Source organism: Podarcis erhardii (assembly GCF_964252035.2).
Source record: "Podarcis erhardii genome assembly, chromosome: 2".
In the NCBI taxonomy this organism is placed as follows: Eukaryota; Metazoa; Chordata; class Lepidosauria; order Squamata; family Lacertidae; genus Podarcis; species Podarcis erhardii.
Window position 1 is genome coordinate 63,036,337 of NC_138498.1, and position 18,587 is coordinate 63,054,923.

The window sequence follows — 18,587 nt, forward strand, 5'->3', positions numbered from 1 at the left end:
TTCCACGTCTCGCGTGTTTGTTTAGCTCGCCTTTGCCACCTCCCGCTCCAAAAAACAACCTCGCCTTCTTGCCTGCTTTCCTCCGCCCACCTCTCTTTCTGTAGGCCGCGGAGCAAGAAAGTGCTGAGTAATGCTTACACGCGGGGTTTGCAAAGCGAACTAAACGGCGTTGGGGAGATCAAACCTCCTCCTCCTCGCTCACGAGGAGGCAAACGAGACGCCACCTCCAGGGGCACAAAGGATAATGGGCTTGCCTTCCCCCTCCCCACTTTAAAAATCATACGACTGACAATGACACTTCCCCTGTCCTTGGCGTTTTCCTTCCTGAACTGCAACCCCGCTCCCTTTGCCCCCCCCCCGCCCGCCTCCTTTCATTCTAGAAGCAGCTTTTTAGCGCAAGGGTCGCGCACGCCCCCGCTATTGTTGTTGTTGTTGCTGCCGCTCCCCTGGGTGGGGACTTTCCCAGCTCAAGCCCGCCCTCTTTGCAAAAGCGCCTATAAGAAGCCCGGGGACGAGCGGCCAAGCAGCAGGCAAAGCAGGCTCGAGGACAGAGTTAAAGGAGGCTGCCACGCGGAGCGGTGTCGTCGCGATCAGGTCCGACCTCCCTCCCGCCTTCCTGCGTGAATCAATTCTTGCTGCGCCACTAGATCCAGCTGCCGCCGCCATGGCTCCGATGACGGTGAAGGCCTACCTTCTGGGCAAAGAGGAGGTGACTCGCGAGATCCGCCGCTTCGCCCTCGACTCGCCTGCCCGCTACCTGCCGATACGGGACAAGATCGCCGATCTTTTCCAGGGGCTGCTTCGCAATTCCGCAGCCGCCACGGGCGCCTTTCAGATGTACTATAAGGGTGAGTGGGGGCGGGCGACCATTAGCAACAGGCCACCGTGGTGTTTTACTTCCAACTCCGGTTTTTTATTCATTTGCGCGACAGGATCGCTGCAGTAGCCTCGCACGCAGAAAGGAGATTCCGACTAAGCGTCGGGAAGACAGTACGTCCTCAGACAGTTATGTCTGTTTCTGACAGTAAGCTGCTCGATCGCGGAACGGACTCCCAGGAGAGGTGGCGGAGCCTCCCTCAAGGGAGGTTTTTAAGCAGAGGTTGGATGGCCACCTGTCATGGATTTGAGAATCCTGCATCGCAGGGGTTGGGCTAGATGACCCAGCTTTATAATTCTCTTCCAATTCTATGATTCCATGAAATCCGGCCTGGGAAACTTTTTTCAGTCACTTGATCTCCGGGTCTGGGAAAAGCTTCGCTGTGGTTCAAGGTACCGCAACAAGGCCAGGAAAAAAGCTGTTTACCTTTAAAAGGCGCCTCTGCTTTAGTGAATTGATAGTCCTAAGGCTTTTCATGTTAGATCTGGGAGGCAGGGCTCCGTGTAGCCGTTATTGCTGCCTGTCGGGCTGAAATCAACAGGTCAAGGTTTCCCAGACTCCGTTGTGCAATGGAAAAGCAGTTGGAGGTTTTGTCAAGTGCCTGTGTGCATAAAAGGCAAAGCTAACAATATATTCTTTGCTCATTAACCTATCATAGTTGTCACGCCCTTCTGCTATACTTGCTTAAACCAGCTCTTAATCTCTAAACGAAATAAGATTTGGAATTCAGGTCTGTTAGGAAGCAACACACCCTAGTCTAGAAGCCTTACTTGCTAATGAAAGCTGTCTCTGATAATGTTTAAGAAAAGGCACTCTGTACTAGTTCAGAGGCAGTCTTTTCCACACAGTTTACTCCTCCAGTGTGGAGGCCTGAGCACTAAAACTGCTACTAGCTATGTCTCACTAAACCTCAGTGCAGGTAACAACCTCAATTCACCTGTTGAGGTTGGGTGGGGAGAGGGAAGACTCTGTAGTGTGTGGCTACTCTTTAAGTGCTCCAACTCTAAATCTGGTTTCAGTTGCTCATTTCTAGTCCCACCATGCAATTAACATAGTTCTTGTCGTCTGATACATACAAATAACCAAAAATGTGTGGGTGACTCAGTTCTTCCCAACTAATCAGTGCCTGGGAGGGTAGACACTAATCAAATAGGAAGGTTCCGTGTGGTTGCATTATTGATACTCATACACATAGTGCGGTGGTGTGGAATTTTGCTCTGATATGTATCAAGGGACCCATGGCGTGAAGCTAAGTTATCTTGAATATGCTCTTCAACAATCTGGGCAAAAAGTATGGCAGACAGAGGAGTGACATAAGCAGCAGAGTCTCCACTGTGAAAAGGGGACTGCCACTACAGGCGTTAATATGGTACTAGCTACTGGTGTCCAACTTTCTGTTTGGGAATTGTCAATGTGTTTCCTGAGGGTGGTGAGATCCCCTTAGTAGTAAGATATGACACGATAGGATATGGAACTCGCTGATACTTCTCATAAATTCATTTAAAATAAGTGCCATTGCATAACACTGCACAGCTGTAAATATTTGTTTAAGCATGTTTGTACACTTGGGCAGTTACGTCATACTGGGATATTCCTGTAGCAACCAGAATTTCTTCTAGGGAGCTCTGTCAGTCCTGCAAGTCTTGCACACTTTTCAAAAGAAGTGTTTTTTAAACCACTCATGACTATTGGTATATAAAAGTGTGAGAGAGAACTGCACTGTGTATTGTAGTTTTCAGAGGCTGATGTCTTGAGTACACAAGAGTGCAGAAAATTATCAGACTGTTGGTCCATCTGGCTCAGTATTTCTTAAACTTACTGGCAGAGGCTCACCAGGATTTCAGACAGGTCTCCAAGCCTTTACAGCAGCAGATGCTCTGTCATTCCATTAAGTATTACTTCCAGAAGGCAACCTGGTAATGCCTGGGCTTCCCAATTATGAGGAAAGGTAGCAAATGGCTTTTATACCTGCATGCATGTTGTGCGCTGTTTTCAGTCCTGCCTGAAGGTCAGAACTGATTAACAATGCCTTATTTTTTTGTACTACTGACAGTGCATGCTGCATTTAAGGTTCTCTTGAAAGGAATGCCGATTCCCATTAAAGGAAACATAAATGAAGGATTTTCTCATCTCAAGAATTGGGTGCTAGGAGGTTATTGTCTGTTGCTGCTTTCATTAACAATAAAACCTCCAATAAAACCTGTCCTGATCTGGCACGATGGGAATTGTAGTCCAAAAACAGCTGGAGGCCACCAGGTCTGGGAAGGCTGCTCTTTTTAATAGCTTTGTATAAATCACTGCCTAAAGCATTGGTGCATCTTTACTAGAGATCAGCTGCCGGAACAGTAATTCAGTTGGTAGCTGAGAACTGCATAGCTTTTTCAGTGGAAGGTTACATTTCTTTCATCAGAGCTAGCTTGCATTACATAGCCTGCAATCTGAAGCTTATTTGCCTTTAGATTTTAATTCAAGTAATTGAATAAAAGCTGTAAATCTGTCTTCTGAAAGCATTACTTTGCTATGTGAAATGAATGTGTAACCAAAGGATACTTCACCACCCATGCAGATGGCGCTAGGCAACTTTCTTAACAACAGATTTGCATACAGCCCAACAAGAGGAAGGCAGAGTACATATTGAGTCCAACAGTGTTTTCTGCTGCCCTATTCAGAAATTTCAGGATAAGGCTGAGTATCTGCTGTCAAAGTGAGTTAACTGTTTTCTTATTTCAGATGAAGATGGAGATATGATTGCTTTTTCCAGTGATGAAGAACTGAAGCTGGCCCTGCCCTGTGTGAAAGATGGGATTTTTCGCATTTATGTTAAAGGTAATCTTAGCCAGTTTAGTATTCTCTCTTAACTGCTTTTGGCAGCTATCTTGTAATGTATTCTAGTAGTTATAATTCGTTCAAGAGGTGAAAACATCTCTGCATTTCACAGCTTTTGCACTACACAACTTAAGACACAGCTTTTAACGAGCTAGTGTTTCATGAGAATGGCTGCTACAGGAAATATCACTTGAGAGTAAGGTGAGAATCTATGAACCCCAGTGACTTAATGGGAATTTAAACTGCATTGGCAAAACCAGTCTTGAAAACTAGAAATTCACCCAGAGCCAGTATTAGGGTGAGTTTGTTGGCTACTGCATTTAAATCCCTAGAAGTAGACTTCCCCCATTTCTCATTCTACCCTTATTCTTTCAATGACCATTGTTCCAAGCTATTTTTGACATGTGTAATTTTGTTTTTCAACTAATACCAATGTATAGTTGGAATGCAGCAGCAGTCTGAGGTGGTAGAGCCCATAAACCAGGCCAATGGGAGATTATGCCTTTCCCATAGAAACTCTAGTAAAGGAGATTTGCTGAAGAACTGTAACAAGAAGTGTATAGTTGATCCAAAGTTTACATGACCAGGCTTCTTTGTTGTGCTCCAAGAGGCTTGAAATTCCTCCTAACAAAGCTGTTGCGTACCAATGGGGCACAAGCCACACACTAAAAGACAGCTCAGTTGGACAGAGGTTGGCAGTTTCATGCTAGATTTCTGCAAGAAATGAGGCATTGCCAGACACATGGGAAAGGACGAGTATCCACCAGAACAGCATGCTAAGAGAGGAATGGTGATAGGCTAAGAGATCTAGAATTTGCCTTCTCTTAACTTTCCCCAATATTGGACTTGGTGGTTTTAAGGCCTGAAATAAGAATGAGCATTTATATTCATAACCTATGAGCACCCATATTTAGAACATTCTTAAATATACAGAATGGGTATATATTGTATAACCCTCTGCTTATCATTGTTCCCTGCCCATTCCTACCTGCAGAGCAGATGTTGAAACCCCAAAAATTGAGGTTAGAACAGGAAAAGTTATTGGTGGCCCTGATGGAAAAATGAGTCTGGTTTTTTTAAAAAAGTCTTAGGATATAATAGAGAAGGCATTGCAGACTTGGATAGCAGAGACTGCTGGTGAGCAAAATATATCAATAACAATAATATCGGGTTATAATAAGAGCCATGCTGAGAAAAAGACCCAGTGGCTACTCTCCTTTGGAAATAGAAAAAACCGTAAGTCATATGTATCTCTGGTAACTGGAACTCATGGATATCTTGTCTGCTGGTACAAACTGTGCCATGAATAACATATTTGAAGATTTAAAATAATCAGAGTTGGCTACAGTAGTCTGTGGTGCAACTTGATAGGAAAACAAAGTTACGATCACTCATAACAAACAAGTCCTCGATGAGCTGGGTTGTCAACATTTCTGAAAACGATGCTTCAGTCACTTTTTGCAGAATGTGCCTTTTACATTTATTGTAATCCTCTGTATACAAATACTGATTTGACACTCGTATGTTCATGGTTATCCACACCACAAACACACAGGAGAGAGGTAGTGGCAGACACTAAAGGCTTTTATGAGAAATTGTTTAGTTCACTTCTGGGCAAAACAAAGTTGGAGGTGCAGGGGTGAATAAAGTATGCACACTTCCTTTTACAACTGTCTAGTTCTGCAGCTCGATGGGTATTGGTTCATTTATCTTGGGCATATTTCAGCAACACCCTGTGTTTGTGTCCTTCAGAGAAAAAGGAGCTGAAGCGTGACCACCTGCACCGCCAATCCTGCAGCCAGGAGCGCCCACCGAACATGGTGCATCCCAACGTGATCTGTGATGGTTGTGATGGCCCAGTTGCGGGTGCAAGATTCAAATGCACTGTTTGTCCTGACTATGACCTGTGCAGTACTTGTGAGGGAAAAGGTATCCATAAGGAACATAACATGATCATGTTTCAGAGTCCATTGCTCCATCCATTTGAGGTAAGTAACATGAGGAAAAAGCAGTTGCCCAGAGGGGGCTGTAAAGATCATCTTGCCTAAGATGAACTGCAACTATTTTCTAAAGCGACAGTTACCCCTAACAGCGTGTTCTTTTACCCTTTAGTGGCTTCCCAGAGGTCGCTGGCTTCGTAAGATGAAACATGGTGTTTCACCTTTTGCATGGATGCAAGGCTGTGGTCACCCTTGTCCTGCCCGCAAGTGTCAAAACCCTGGCCAGGCACAAGGTAGCACCACTTCTCAGAGTGCTGCTCCTGAGCAAGGTATGTGTTTAGCTTTCTGATGACCATAATGGTGGTGGTAAATGCAAAATAAAAAGGCACACTCTGTCCCAAATTCATTGCTTCCAGGAACTTACTTTTGAATAGATGTGTTCAGGATCTCCTTTAAGAATGCTACATTGAGTTATAAATCAAATCATAATTAGGAGCTAAAAAGAACTGAGTTTGTGAATCCCTTTAACTTTACTGATCAACTTTTCTCTTACAAGATCTATTAGTAACTTTTTCCCCCTTATTAAAAACAGCTTCTAGCAGTCAATCTCAAGATCCCAATGTGACCTTTTTGAAGAATGTTGGAGAAAGTGTTGCTGCATTTCTGGGTCCACTTGGTAAGCAGTTGCTTTCATCTGGCTATTATTGCCTGCTTTCATCTATGATTTGCCTTCATACTCTGCATGTGAGCTTTCAGAAATATCAAATGGTTTAAATAGTCTTTTGTGGTTTGATCAATTGGGTCTCTTACTAGTTGCTTTCTGCCACTATCAAAAGGATATGTGTTACAGTACTGTGCCATTATGATATCTGTCACCTATACAGGACATGTGGGCCTTCTGTTTCGTTGGCTATTTTGCCTTATGCTTTCCTCCCAAATAGTTTTGTCAAAGTCTTCTAATACTATGGTTAAGCTTTTTTTGGGGGGGAGTGGTCCTAGCAATAGTGTTTCATTTGTGTTTGTCTTCTCAAATACTGGTTGCCATTACATAGGAGAAACATAAATGCAAAAGTGGGCATCTCCTGGACCTGTGCTCTGATTTTTGAGTTTGTTGAAGGTGATTGTCCTTCAGATGTATGACTGCACTGTGCAAAGGCAGACTATAAATACTTTAAGCTGTTGTAGAGCAATGTAGTCAGAGGAGAAAGTTGGCACTGCAGGTCAGTCAGCGGTAGGTGAATGTTACAGAATAGCTGGCACATTGTCCATCTTCTCTCATATCAACCAGCTATCAGTCTTCACATTCTCCCCAGTGATTGCTCAGTGGGAACATGAAACTTCTGTCCACAATTCCTGGACAAGGTTATTGGAGAGCTACTTTTGTCTGACCTTCAGAATAGCAAACCATTGCCATTCGAAGGGGGAGGGGGAATCCCTCCAAGAAGACTGTATTCAAATCCCTAGAGATGTAGATGTAGACAGAAACATAAAGTGATTGCAGATTATCACCAGCTTCCAACTTTTAAATTGTTTTTCTAGGTATTGATGTTGATATTGATGTGGAACATGAGGGACAGAGGAGCAAAGTGTCACCTAGTACAGAACCTAGTTCTGAGAAGAGAGGTTCCAGTGACCAGACCGGACCAGAAGCAAGTACCAACAGCAAACCAGCTGCAGATGCAGATACTCTTACAGACCAGCTGCAGGAAATGGCAGTACATTCTCCTGCTACACAAATGGAAGAGGAGAACCTCTTGTCAGAGGTAAGAGTATGAAGATTAAACTGTCACTTGCGAAATGTGCAGTCAGTAGGGTAAAGATGTACACACTGTTCACTGTATGCTTGTCACTAAGATCAGCACTGGTGCTTTTTATATTAGGAACCTAAATCAATCTTTCATTTTCCTATGCAAGAGAGTACTAAATTTATTTAGAGATGGTCATGAGTAGTGGTAATCTTCTAGCCTCTGTACAATAACATACAACAGAAAAAAATGTCTTATTTCCAAAGAAACTAAAGCTGCAATCCTAACCCCGCTTAGGTGGGAGTCAGCCCAACTGAATTGAGTATGCATGGTTACTTGGCAGGGCATTCTTTGTTCGGTTTTCCTGGTGGACTCTGAAAAGGCAACATATTGTATATTTCTAGCTTCAGGACTGGGGGAAAAACCCATGCTAGATATCCTGAAAATAATCAAGAGTATATAATTGAGCAAGAGATGTTTGATAAGACAGGGTGAAATCCATTATCACATGTGGACTTCCACTTGCACAAGAGGACTTCCCACTGCAGCTCCTCACTTACACTTGTTCTGGAGGGTCTCCCAGTGTTGTGTGTGGAGGTGCTGGAGAGGGAGGAGGAAGTACTATTGTACACATGGAAATCCATTTTTCTGGTGTATGTTTAAAGCCACAGATTAGTAACATCATGTATAGAAGGGGGTAGTTTTAGATGTGAAGCTACATCTGTAATACACACTGAAGTGGCTAAAATTTTCATGGAAGGTTGTGGTTAGCAGTGTTGCATTTGATGTGTTTTCTTGGGCATCAAATGTCTGTTTAGCTGTCATGGAAAATCCTAGAGAAAGTATAATCTGCAATATTCCTTAAGGTGAGGGAGGCAGAGAACTTTAGTGTTGGGGAATTAAAAGTTAGTTATAGCCAGTGAGCAATATGTATGTGCTATTGGTAAGCAACTTCATTAGGCGCAGGCCTTTTAAGGAGTACTTTGTGTTATTCTAAAGCAGGCTCTCCACATTGTGTCTTTGTGCAATCCCAGGAACCAGCTGAATCCAGCAGCAGTTCAGGGGCAGATGAGGACTGGACCCATTTGTCTCCAAAAGAAGTAGACCCTTCAACTGGTGAACTGCAGTCCTTACAAATGCCAGAGAGTGACAACCCAAGCTCTCTGAATCCAGCTGAAGCTCCCACTAACACAGGACCAACAGGACTGCGAGAGGCTGCGCTCTATCCTCACCTTCCACCAGGTAAAAAAAGGAGATTGGAAGGGTATATACAGCTCTGGCATGTTAGGAAATCAAATCCTGTTTGCCTTGGGTACAGACTAATATTACATGTTACTTGCTGAAACCTGCATCCCCTTACCCAAGAGTAAGTGCCACTGAACTCAGTGAGCTTATGTCTGGAGTAGACATGCATAGGATTGTATTTGAGTCACATCTCTTCAGTATTATTATTTACAAGACAAATTGGTCACTTAAACTCAAGTGTGCAGAAAGTTCGTTAGCTGCATTTCGGTATAAGCTTCCATGACAACGTACAACTAAAATACAACAAAACAATAGCCCCAAAACTAGTTTATATGAGCTGCTTAAATTCCCAAGCAAATGTCTTTGCCTGATACCAGAAAGACAAAAACGCAGTCCTGTCTGCAGGTCTTGAGCTGTTCAGGGCTTTATAACCATCACTTGGGTTGCCAGGATAATTAGAAAGGCTGTTACCTAATCAAGGTCAGCCTCAGCTGGTTTTCCTATTGGTAACTTTTCTTGATAAAGCTTGTAAGGGTCCTGTTTTTAGAGAACACAACCTAGGCATAGTCAGTTGCCCACACCATCTTAAAACAGCCAGCTGTGGATTTGCAGATTGGGGATGGGATGTAGGCAAGGTGGTACGGACAGCTGGGTCAACTAATCCTATTTCTACTTATTTACAGAAGCAGACCCCCGTCTCATTGAATCCTTGTCCCAGATGTTGTCTATGGGGTTTTCTGATGAAGGAGGCTGGCTCACTCACCTGCTGCATTCCAAGAACTACGACATTGGGGCAGCTCTGGATACCATCCAGTATGCCAAGCAAGCAAAAACTTCCAAATAGCACCTGTATAACTCACAATTCTTAAAGCAAATTGTTAAGGCTGCTGCAACTGAGTAGCCTACCTTTTATATCTTTTGGCCCCTGCAAGGCTCTGATTGTCCTTCCATATTCTAAGTTCATACTATCAATAAAGATTCACATTAACTTTCCTCACTTAATTCAGTATTGTGTCTAATTTGTGGTAATACTTCATATTGCAGAGGATACTTGGTAGGTGCTAGTACTCAAAACAATGGACGCTATCAGGCACAAGTTCTGATAGCTGGTCTGGTTTGTGGTTTTTTTACCCTTAGGTGGTGAATCAGCTGCAAGCCTTGCTTTTACGGAAAGGAACGGTTTTGGAAACTTGGCTGAAAGGTGGTTTTGCATTTCACATTACATTGGTGGCACTTTCTGTAATTGGTTACTGCACTCAGGACCTTGTATTCCACAGCTGCACAAGCTAAGCAGCAGCTCTTATGTCTTTAAAGAGGAAGTTCTCCTAATCATGGTGAACACGTCATGGACAAATAGCAAAAATCTGCAAGTGGGATTGGTGAGGCCTTACACTAACTGGCTGCAGCTTGTCTGCCTGGGTCATAAGAAATGAAGGCAGCTGACAAAAAGGGGTACTAGGGTGTGATGAAGCAGAAAAAGAGTTTTAAATACATAGGCTTACCATTGTTGTGGTTTAGCCCATGACCTGAGAATTCTGTCACGTTCTATGAGACAAGATAATCAACAGTGACACTGATTTATTAACTAAAGCAGGCATAGGCAAACTCCGGCCCTCCAGATGTTTGGGACTACAATTCCCATCATCCCTAGCTAACAGGACCAGTGGTCAGGGATGATGGGGATTGTAGTCCCAAACATCTGGAGGGCCAGAGTTTGCCTATGCCTGAACTACAGTGTACAGACAAGTTTCAGCACCACCTGAGCCATCATTCCTCCTACTCCCACTACAGAACCAGATACAAGAAAATCCCCTCCTTGTATGCAAGATAAAACAAAGCTAGCCCCAATTTGGTACTTGAATGCAGAAAAATGCCTTTTTAGAAATTTCTGCCTATACATAGTATACAATGAATACTGCTTTGCTGGTTTTAAAGTGATGAACGACATCATAGAAGCCCTACATGCCAAAGATATTGACAGTATTTGAGTACAATCTCCTTTATTATACAACATAACTCTGTGACTTAGAAGGATAAACTGTAGCCTGACCTAAGTCATTTCGCATAGACTAATAATGATAAAAAAGTGTTGAGAAGAAAAAGGCATTTAAATATCATCATCAAAGTCATCTCCTGTAGAAAAGAGGTTTCTATGCAGATTCTTTGAATTTGAGACACTAATAAGAGTATTTAAAAAAGGAGCAGATTGCTGTTCAGGCAGTCTATTAAGCAGTTTTTCTTGAAGATGAACATTAGTCAAAGGAGGAAAGTGTTTCCCTCTTCCCACAGGCATGTCAGCTATGGGAACATGTTCAGTGTTGGAGAACTTTTGCACTCCAGCTAGTGGAATGGATGCATGATGCCAATTACAGGGGCTGAAGGTTGCTGGCCTTTCAGCACTTGTCCCTGCAGCAGATGTTTGGACTAGCGTTCCCTGCCTCTCCTGCATCATGGCAGTTTCATTGCCACTATTACAACTCTTACCAGATAAAAGGCATTTCTCCCACTTTGAAAGTCCAGCAGCTCTTGACTCTGAATCTTTATTCTTCTGGCACACCAGATGCTCTTTGACAGCAGGAATCACATTTACAGATGTATCATCTCCACAGGTTTTTTTAGCTACTATGGCTGAATCTTTTCTGTTCTATAATAAAAAGCAGGAGACTGAAATAATCGGAAATGCCAGATTGCAAATAAGTAAAGTTACTCTTTATCTGATGCACCTGTAGCTCTTCTGCTCTGTTATACACTCGGCTAGACTACATGGGTTGGTCTGTTCTAAGGTGGGTAAGTAAGTGGTCAACTTATCTGCAGGGAAGTAACAGGCACCACAGGTGGTGGTTCTGTTATTAAGACAGAACATTCTCCTCAGATTCAGAAAGCAACTGCACAGCTTGCTAAGAAGCCTTGCTGAGGCAGAACCAGCACTGGTTTCTGCAAGGGCAAGTCCAGTTTTACAAACATATAAAGAGTTATTTGAGAGTTTCACCAAGCATATAGAGGTGATCTGGTTGATATAATGTACTTGGGCTTCATATCTGGTTGATATAATGTACTTTTGACAAAGTACCTCACTAAAGACTCCTGAGTAAGCTTAATGGTAAAGCAATGAGAGGCTCTCTTGTGGATCAATAATTGGCTGAGTAGCAGGAAGTAGAGAATAGGAATCAACGGACAGTTCTCTGAATGGACAGGTGCAGAAAGCAGAGTCCTTCAAGGATTGGTATTGAGACCTGTGCTTTTTAACTGGTTCATAAGGGATCTAGAGTTAGGAGTGAGCAGTGAGGTGGCCAAGTTTGTTGATGATATTAAATTGTGAGAACAGAATGCTGGACTTAGATAGGCCACTGGCTGATCCTGCAGGCATTTCATGCATTCTTTAAGTTTATACTCATTGACAATCCAGCTCTTCCATAGCAAGATTAACATTGCATCCTGTATAGATGTACACTACTTACATGGTGGAATTTTTTTTAGAGTAGGGCCTCATATAATGGCTGTAATAACCTCTATAGGCCCACCGCATGATAAGTAAAAAGCCAATTCACTGGCAACGAATACTGTAAAGTTGATTTGTCAGGTAAAAGAGTTGGTTAGAATATGTACAAACACCACCTTGCACTTTCAATGAGGCTTTGATTATACTGAAAGTGCTCAGTAAGCTCTACTCATTTGGTAGGCTGCTTTGAGAAGAGCCATGGTAGTTAGGCAGATTTGAGTTCTACCCATTTAAGTAACAAGGCAGGGAATACAACTTGAGTGAAACTTTTATGACATTTAAAAGAGGGTCCTGTAATACTATAGAACATTAAGTATTTGCTATCTTGGAGAAAGAGCGATACCTCAAAATGTAGGACATCCTCTGCAAATCCAGAAGCTCTCCTTTTTCTAGACCCCTGGGAATCGTGTAAGCTGGTCTTCTGACACTTCCTAGCAGTTGCAACAAGATTAAAAGTGGTCCAATGAATTCACACAGCATCACGGAGAGAAAAAGCAAGTACCTCTTAAATGAACCTTGTGATTCAGTTATAGTATTCTGGCATGTTCAAACAAGGCACCATTACTTACTATGCAAAAAATAAGAAACTACTACATATCCACCTTAGTGTGTTCTTGGAAGAATAGCTCTGTTTTTCTGTATGCACCATTATCTCCTCATCTTCCTTCCCTTGCTCTTCACATCTTCCATCGAGATATTTAGTCCAGCGGCTGACCAACTTTACCTTTTCCTCCTAGAAAAATTACAGAATGTCTTATCAAGAGTCCTAACTCACTATCCATCTCAGACTAAATGCTCTGTTGCTTTAGTGATCTGTTTTAATCATAGCAAGAATAATGATTATTTTTATTAATACCACTGCTACTACTACTGTCCAGCCATCTCAAGTACCAAGAAAAGCTGAATTTGGTGAATTATGCAAACTCAGATGCATTTATTCTGGTTTTGCTTGTCATGGGGAAGGACAAGAGCTATGCAGGGCACTAGATGGTTTCTAATTAGTACCCCAGGCTTCTAAGATTTCAATAGGATCTGCCTGTGTTTATTCAAGCCCATCCTCATAACTATTTAAAATGAAAGTACGTATGCTCAGAGAGCTTAATTCTGTGCCCAATCCAGAAGAACTGTGTTCTGGTGAACCATGACCTTTACACAATCCTGCTAATATTCAATTTGCTTCAGTAAAAACAAAGGTTGCCCAATGTCACATGGAGAAATGGGTCCTTACTTAATTAAACAAATGGATAAATTACTGTTATAAACATTTATACAAAAATAAATCCTGAGAGTATGCGGGGGTTAGCTAAACTGTCATCTCCTTTCCTTGATTTGTATTTTAAGGGCTTGTGACTGGCTGTCCTTCAATTTTGGCTTTGAAGATACACTTTATTTAATCCAAAGGGGTTTACCTGCCTGCCCGAATTCTCTTCCAGTTTAACTATTGTGTTCTCACCATCTCTCTTTATTGGTTCTTCTATGGATCTGAAAATAATCAATGCACTTAATGTTATATCACTATATAAATGTATGTGTTTTAGAGTTCATATGTACTGAAATGTGAGCACAAACTGCAAAGCATCAGGTCTCTCTCTCACCCACATGATCAAGGTGTCTCCCCTGCCAGGTAAGTATAATAATAATAATAATAATAATAATAATAATAATAATAATAATTTTTATTTATACCCCGCCCTCCCCAGCCAAGGCCGGGCTCAGAGCAGCTTACAAGCAATAATAAAAACAAGTTAAATGATTACAACTTAAAAACAAAATTAAAAAATACAACATTAAAATATTGAAACATTAAAATATTAAAATGTAGTCTCATCGCAGAAGGAGAAGGAAAAGAAAAAAGAGGTAGAAGACATCACACACTATCTGCTGATTTGCCCCTTGTATACAATACCCTGAGGAAAATTTATATCTCCAATTCTTAATTGGCTTCCTGGTCGATCTGCACAGAAAGTGACAGTTGAACTCCTAGTGGATAAACATCTATATATTACACAAGCAGTAACCAAATTTGTGCAGTTCCAGCTATGTGAATGCACTCCAATTTTAAAACTTAATGTTGTAAATTTATTTTTATGTTGTAAACTGTTACAGGCTACATTTTACGATATTAGAGGAAAGTTTTCCTTTTATTTTCTGTCATTCATTGTAAAGACCTTTGGCTATATACAATAAAAAATAACTTGACTCTCACCCACATCCACACCTTTAGAAAATGCAACTGTGGTAATTAATAATTGTTAATAATGGAACAAAGGAAATATGATACAACATGCAATGAAAAATGTTAAGATGGTGTGCATAAATCCCGCTAGCCAAATCAGTACCTATGGTCTCAACAATACCTCAGTTACTGCAACAAGTAAGTTTAGGCAGCTCAGCTGGTCTAAAGGATTGTTTCAGATTTAAATTGAAGTGTTGTCAACAGTTCTACTCCTTGATCATAGTAATCATAACATTTTAAGCAGTTATTGAGCCTATTTCCACAGAAGCCAAGTTTAATGGACATCGTGTCACCTTTCTGAATTTGGAAGTTTGCTAGTCCAGATTGGAATTAACTAAGTGGGAGCAGAAGCATTATTTTAATCACATTAAATCTTTGCGCTGCAGTTGACTATTGTAGAATTGCTGAACATTTCTAATCCATTGGGTGGTAGATGTACTCAGAAGACACCCACTGAAATCAATGGACTTAAGTAACCTTAAGTCCATTAATTCCAATGGGTCTACTCCGAGTATGACTTTGTTCGATACCACCCCTTATATGCAATTTAGAATGAAAATTATAATGCAAATGTATACAAACACAAAACAGCAAATAATCAGTTAATACCATACCTAAGCATTTCCGTAGGTCCCTGCTCTACCTGTCCTTGTAGCAAATTGAGTTTTTGTACATGGCGCCTGCAATCAGATCCAGAACCCTGACCAAAAATCTAAAGTAACAAAAGTTTTGTTAACACTTATTTTCATAGTTCTTTAATGTTATATAGGCAAGAAAATAGCATCATAGCTATATCTGAGAGGCCCTAGTTCCAGGGACATTACTTAACAATGGGTACTTCCTGCTTGTAAATCTGACATATATACAACCTTTTGCTTTAACAGACTTGCACTGTACATCTTATCACTCCACACTTTAGCAAAGAATGCAGTATACTCTTCTTTGTGTACTTTAACTTCCACATAGTTTATATAATCAGAATAATTACTACGACTCCCTTCTTCCAATACATGTTTTATAGTAGCTCTCCTATAGTACTATATTTGGATCACATTTTTTATCATCAACATGATAACGTATTAAAATCTCTTCTAGTTGAGGAGGTACCAGAAGAAATAGAAACACTCCACTGCTTAACCTATTTTTAACACCAGATTATGTGAACAGATTCCTATTGCAAGATAAGGAGATTTTTAAAAAAAGAGATTAATGTGGGTAACATAGATTTCTAATACTAATACAGCAAAATCCTATTCATGTCCACGCAGCAGTAAGCCCCACTGAATCCAATGAAACTTGTTCCCAGTTAAGTATGTGCAGGATTGCAGCTTGAGAATCTGAGGAAAAAGAATCCACCTCTTAAAAAGCCAGTTCATTTATAGCAGGATTTAAATAAAGGAACTGCGGGTACTCACCTTTAGAATTGACTGCTTTTCATCACATACTTTGCAATTCCATTTTTGGCTCTTTTTGATCTAAGACAGAATTGCAGATATAATTCTTTAATAACCCACACAATTCATATTACATGGGTGAAACATTTGCCACTGTGCATGTTTCTGTAACTATTCATCGATTTTCAATAAAAGCCAAGTATGTATTTTAAGGGGCTCAAGAACAGGTCTATGATCAGAGTGTTGTGTGTACTGTGCACTTATACGTATATCAGAATTGTTTATTGTAGGTTTTCTGTTCCTTTTCCCCCTTAGTATTCTTTTGTATTACCTAATAAAAAAAAGTATATCAGAATTGTGCACCATCAGTTGAACTCTTCATCCTGCCTGAATTAATGTCAACAAAGTTAACTGTTATTGACTTGCTTAGCTTGCCTAATTTACTGTTTACTTTTCCATCCAGTAAGTACTAAATACCACATTTGTGTGGCAAAATCATGGAATCACAGAACACCTGGCCATAATTCAATCATAATCCATAGATTTACAGTAATGGCCAAAGGAATCACAACTCTTTAAAGACGAAATGCAACAGTGACCATTCTACAGATCGGGGCATGTGCAATGCAGGCTACAGTCTGCTATAAGCCACATCTGACTGCCTTGCACGCATTACATTTTATGCAGCCCCAAGTCCCTCCCAAAGCTGCTTCATTCTTCCATCCAATCAGCATTTGTCCCTTCCTGCTTGTTTCCTCCTTAATTTTGGCCACAGTTAAAACTGAAGCAAGACTATCTTTATTCTGGAAAACACATCCAGAATAATACTGTCTCTTTTTGCCCAATCCACTGCTAACATGTGGCCCCTGGCGGATTCCGTCCAAGGTAATGTGGCCTTTGACAGAAGAAAAGTTGCTCCACTCATGCTTTGACCAGGGAGCAGGAGCACTGCAGAATGGCACAGTGGCAGAATAAATAGCTGCAGCTGGTTCAAGTCAAAGTACATGGAATGGCAAATAATAAAAAAAGGAGTTTCAAGCCCAGTGGTTGCCAAGCTTTCTTCCACGTGGACCAATTGAAAATTGTAGGAAATTGGCAGGCCAATTAATGTTTCTGCCTGTTGCAGCAATTGGTAATGTGCTGTGCTAAATGCTGTATGATTTTTAATTGTATTTTTATTGCTTCTTTTATTTCCTATTTCATGTGTTACTGTATCACCATAGAATTCAAATTATAATACAATAAAATACAGTATACAGAAGCAAAATAAATACAATTAAAAAACAATGCGAGTATATAAAATGGATGTGCCATTTCTCATCTTCAAACACAAATCCAGAGACACCACAGACCACCTAAATGAAGCTCATGGACCACAGGTGGCCTGTTGACCAGTTTGGGAACACTTGCTGCAGCCAGTGAGTGATGCACAATAACACAAGATGCTGTTTTTTAGTACTATATTTACTTAATTCATCAATAAAGCCTTTATTGATGAATTAGTCTTTAGTCTTTATTGATGAATTAAGTAAATATAGTACTAAAAACCAGCATCTTGTGTTATTGGTCTCTAAGGAAAGGTAACACCTCTCCCCCCCCCATACATTTTGGTCCATTTCAGACTTTCAGACCTGTAGCAACAACCTTTGTGTAACTGTAGTCAGTGCTTTGGGGGGGGGGATGCAGGGGTATGCATACCCCTAAACATATTGTGAATCTTTGTACTTTTGTCCATTGACTGTATTTCTTTTTCCCGATTTGAACTATAAAATGGTGATTTTCTTGAGTCAAAGTGAGAGTACCCCTAGACGTGTTTTTTTTTTAAAGAAAACAAAAGCACTGACTGTAGTGATGGAAATGCCCCAAGTTTGCCCTGAAGGCAAAGCCAGCTTGCAAGACCTCAACTTGCGTATGTCTTTTGACCACCTTTCAAATTAACTTTTAGCGTCCTGCACGGGACTAGATGACCCTTGGGGGGGGGGTCCCTTCCACTTCTACAAGTCAGCGGTTCTGTGAGCCCGAGGAGGGCAGAGCTCGGGTTCAAATAGCCCGCGCGCTCCAGCCGGCAGGTCCCGCTCCCCCGCGGCCTCACCTGCTGGACTTGGAAGACGTTGCAGAAGCAGCACCTCAGCACCTGAAACTGCTGAGCCATCAGGGACACTGCTCTCAGTCAGCGCAGCTTCTTCACTCGCAAGGGAGAGAAAAACACACACCTTCCATCTCTCCCAGGGGGCGAGTGGGACTGGCAAGCGCCGCCTCAGCAGCCCACTTCCCGCTTAGGCTCCCCTTAAGCCCAAACATTTGGCGGGAAATGGCGCGCGATGCGCAGATAGGTTCCTCCCTCCCCCCATTTCCTACGGCTTTTCATTGGCCTCGTGCATGATCTAATTGGGATGGGCGGGGACGAGGTTCCTCCATTAACTAAGGGCTCCCCTCGAGAGGCAGAGTTGTTTTGCCCGCGGAGTGAATTTCCTGGTTATCTTTGAACCCTCCTGCGGCGTTTGTGGGGTGATAAAAAGCAAAACAGCTGTGTGCAGGAGGCAGCGAGAAATCCAGGATTAATTAAGTAGTAATGAAGAGTCGGACACGACTAATCGACTGAACAAAAATGAGTATTATTATCCCCATTTTACGGGTGGCAGGGATGAGGCTGAGAGATGGGGTGGGTCAGGAGGCTAAGAGTGGCTTATGACAATTATCCTTCCTGTAGAGTTTATTCCCAGGTAGCCGGGTCCCACGTTTTCCCCATTCCCCTCCAGTTTATCAGAGCAACTGATTTCATGCATCCTTTTTACTTTGTTTATATGCCATCTAGTGGGCAGACT

The 18,587-nt window shown here is 41.7% G+C and overlaps 2 protein-coding genes across 4 annotated transcripts; one reads left to right on the forward strand and one right to left on the reverse strand.

The window, feature by feature from the left end:
• Positions 1-508: 508 nt before the first annotated feature.
• On the forward strand, positions 509-9,635 carry SQSTM1 (sequestosome 1). Its single transcript, XM_081851477.1, has 8 exons — positions 509-848; positions 3,608-3,703; positions 5,456-5,691; positions 5,816-5,972; positions 6,236-6,319; positions 7,183-7,406; positions 8,423-8,630; positions 9,317-9,635. The coding sequence occupies exons 1-8, from the start codon at positions 665-667 to the stop codon at positions 9,475-9,477; spliced, it is 1,350 nt and encodes a 449-aa protein (XP_081707603.1). The 5' UTR covers positions 509-664; the 3' UTR covers positions 9,478-9,635.
• On the reverse strand, positions 855-18,233 carry MRNIP (MRN complex interacting protein). 3 transcript variants are annotated; one of them, XM_081851476.1, is made up of 8 exons: positions 17,855-18,227; positions 15,784-15,843; positions 14,983-15,080; positions 13,542-13,614; positions 12,735-12,865; positions 12,476-12,563; positions 11,118-11,277; positions 855-1,478 (listed from the first exon to the last, which is right to left on the reverse strand). In XM_081851476.1, the coding sequence occupies exons 1-8, from the start codon at positions 17,912-17,914 to the stop codon at positions 1,471-1,473; spliced, it is 678 nt and encodes a 225-aa protein (XP_081707602.1). In that variant the 5' UTR covers positions 17,915-18,227; the 3' UTR covers positions 855-1,470. The 3 variants fall into 3 exon arrangements, with proteins under 3 accessions (XP_081707602.1, XP_081707601.1, XP_081707600.1); XM_081851475.1 differs by lacking the exon at positions 855-1,478 and adding an exon at positions 9,490-10,178 and having other exon boundaries at positions 17,855-18,231; XM_081851474.1 differs by lacking the exon at positions 855-1,478 and having other exon boundaries at positions 10,608-11,277; positions 17,855-18,233.
• Between the last annotated feature and the right edge of the window lie 354 nt (positions 18,234-18,587).

Excerpts from the sequence above, each read along its gene's own strand:
- SQSTM1 (XM_081851477.1), top strand. The coding sequence starts at position 665 with ATGGCTCCGATGACGGTGAAGGCCTACCTTCTGGGCAAAGAGGAGGTG. Across the intron at positions 849-3,607 it reads CTTTCAGATGTACTATAAGG|ATGAAGATGGAGATATGATT; the intron begins GTGAGTGGGGGC and ends TTCTTATTTCAG. Across the intron at positions 7,407-8,422 it reads AGGAGAACCTCTTGTCAGAG|GAACCAGCTGAATCCAGCAG; the intron begins GTAAGAGTATGA and ends GTGCAATCCCAG.
- MRNIP (XM_081851474.1), bottom strand. The coding sequence starts at position 17,914 with ATGGCTCAGCAGTTTCAGGTGCTGAGGTGCTGCTTCTGCAACGTCTTC. Across the intron at positions 15,081-15,783 it reads AAAAGCAGTCAATTCTAAAG|ATTTTTGGTCAGGGTTCTGG; the intron begins GTGAGTACCCGC and ends TTGTTACTTTAG. Across the intron at positions 13,615-14,982 it reads GGACCTACGGAAATGCTTAG|ATCCATAGAAGAACCAATAA; the intron begins GTATGGTATTAA and ends GATTATTTTCAG.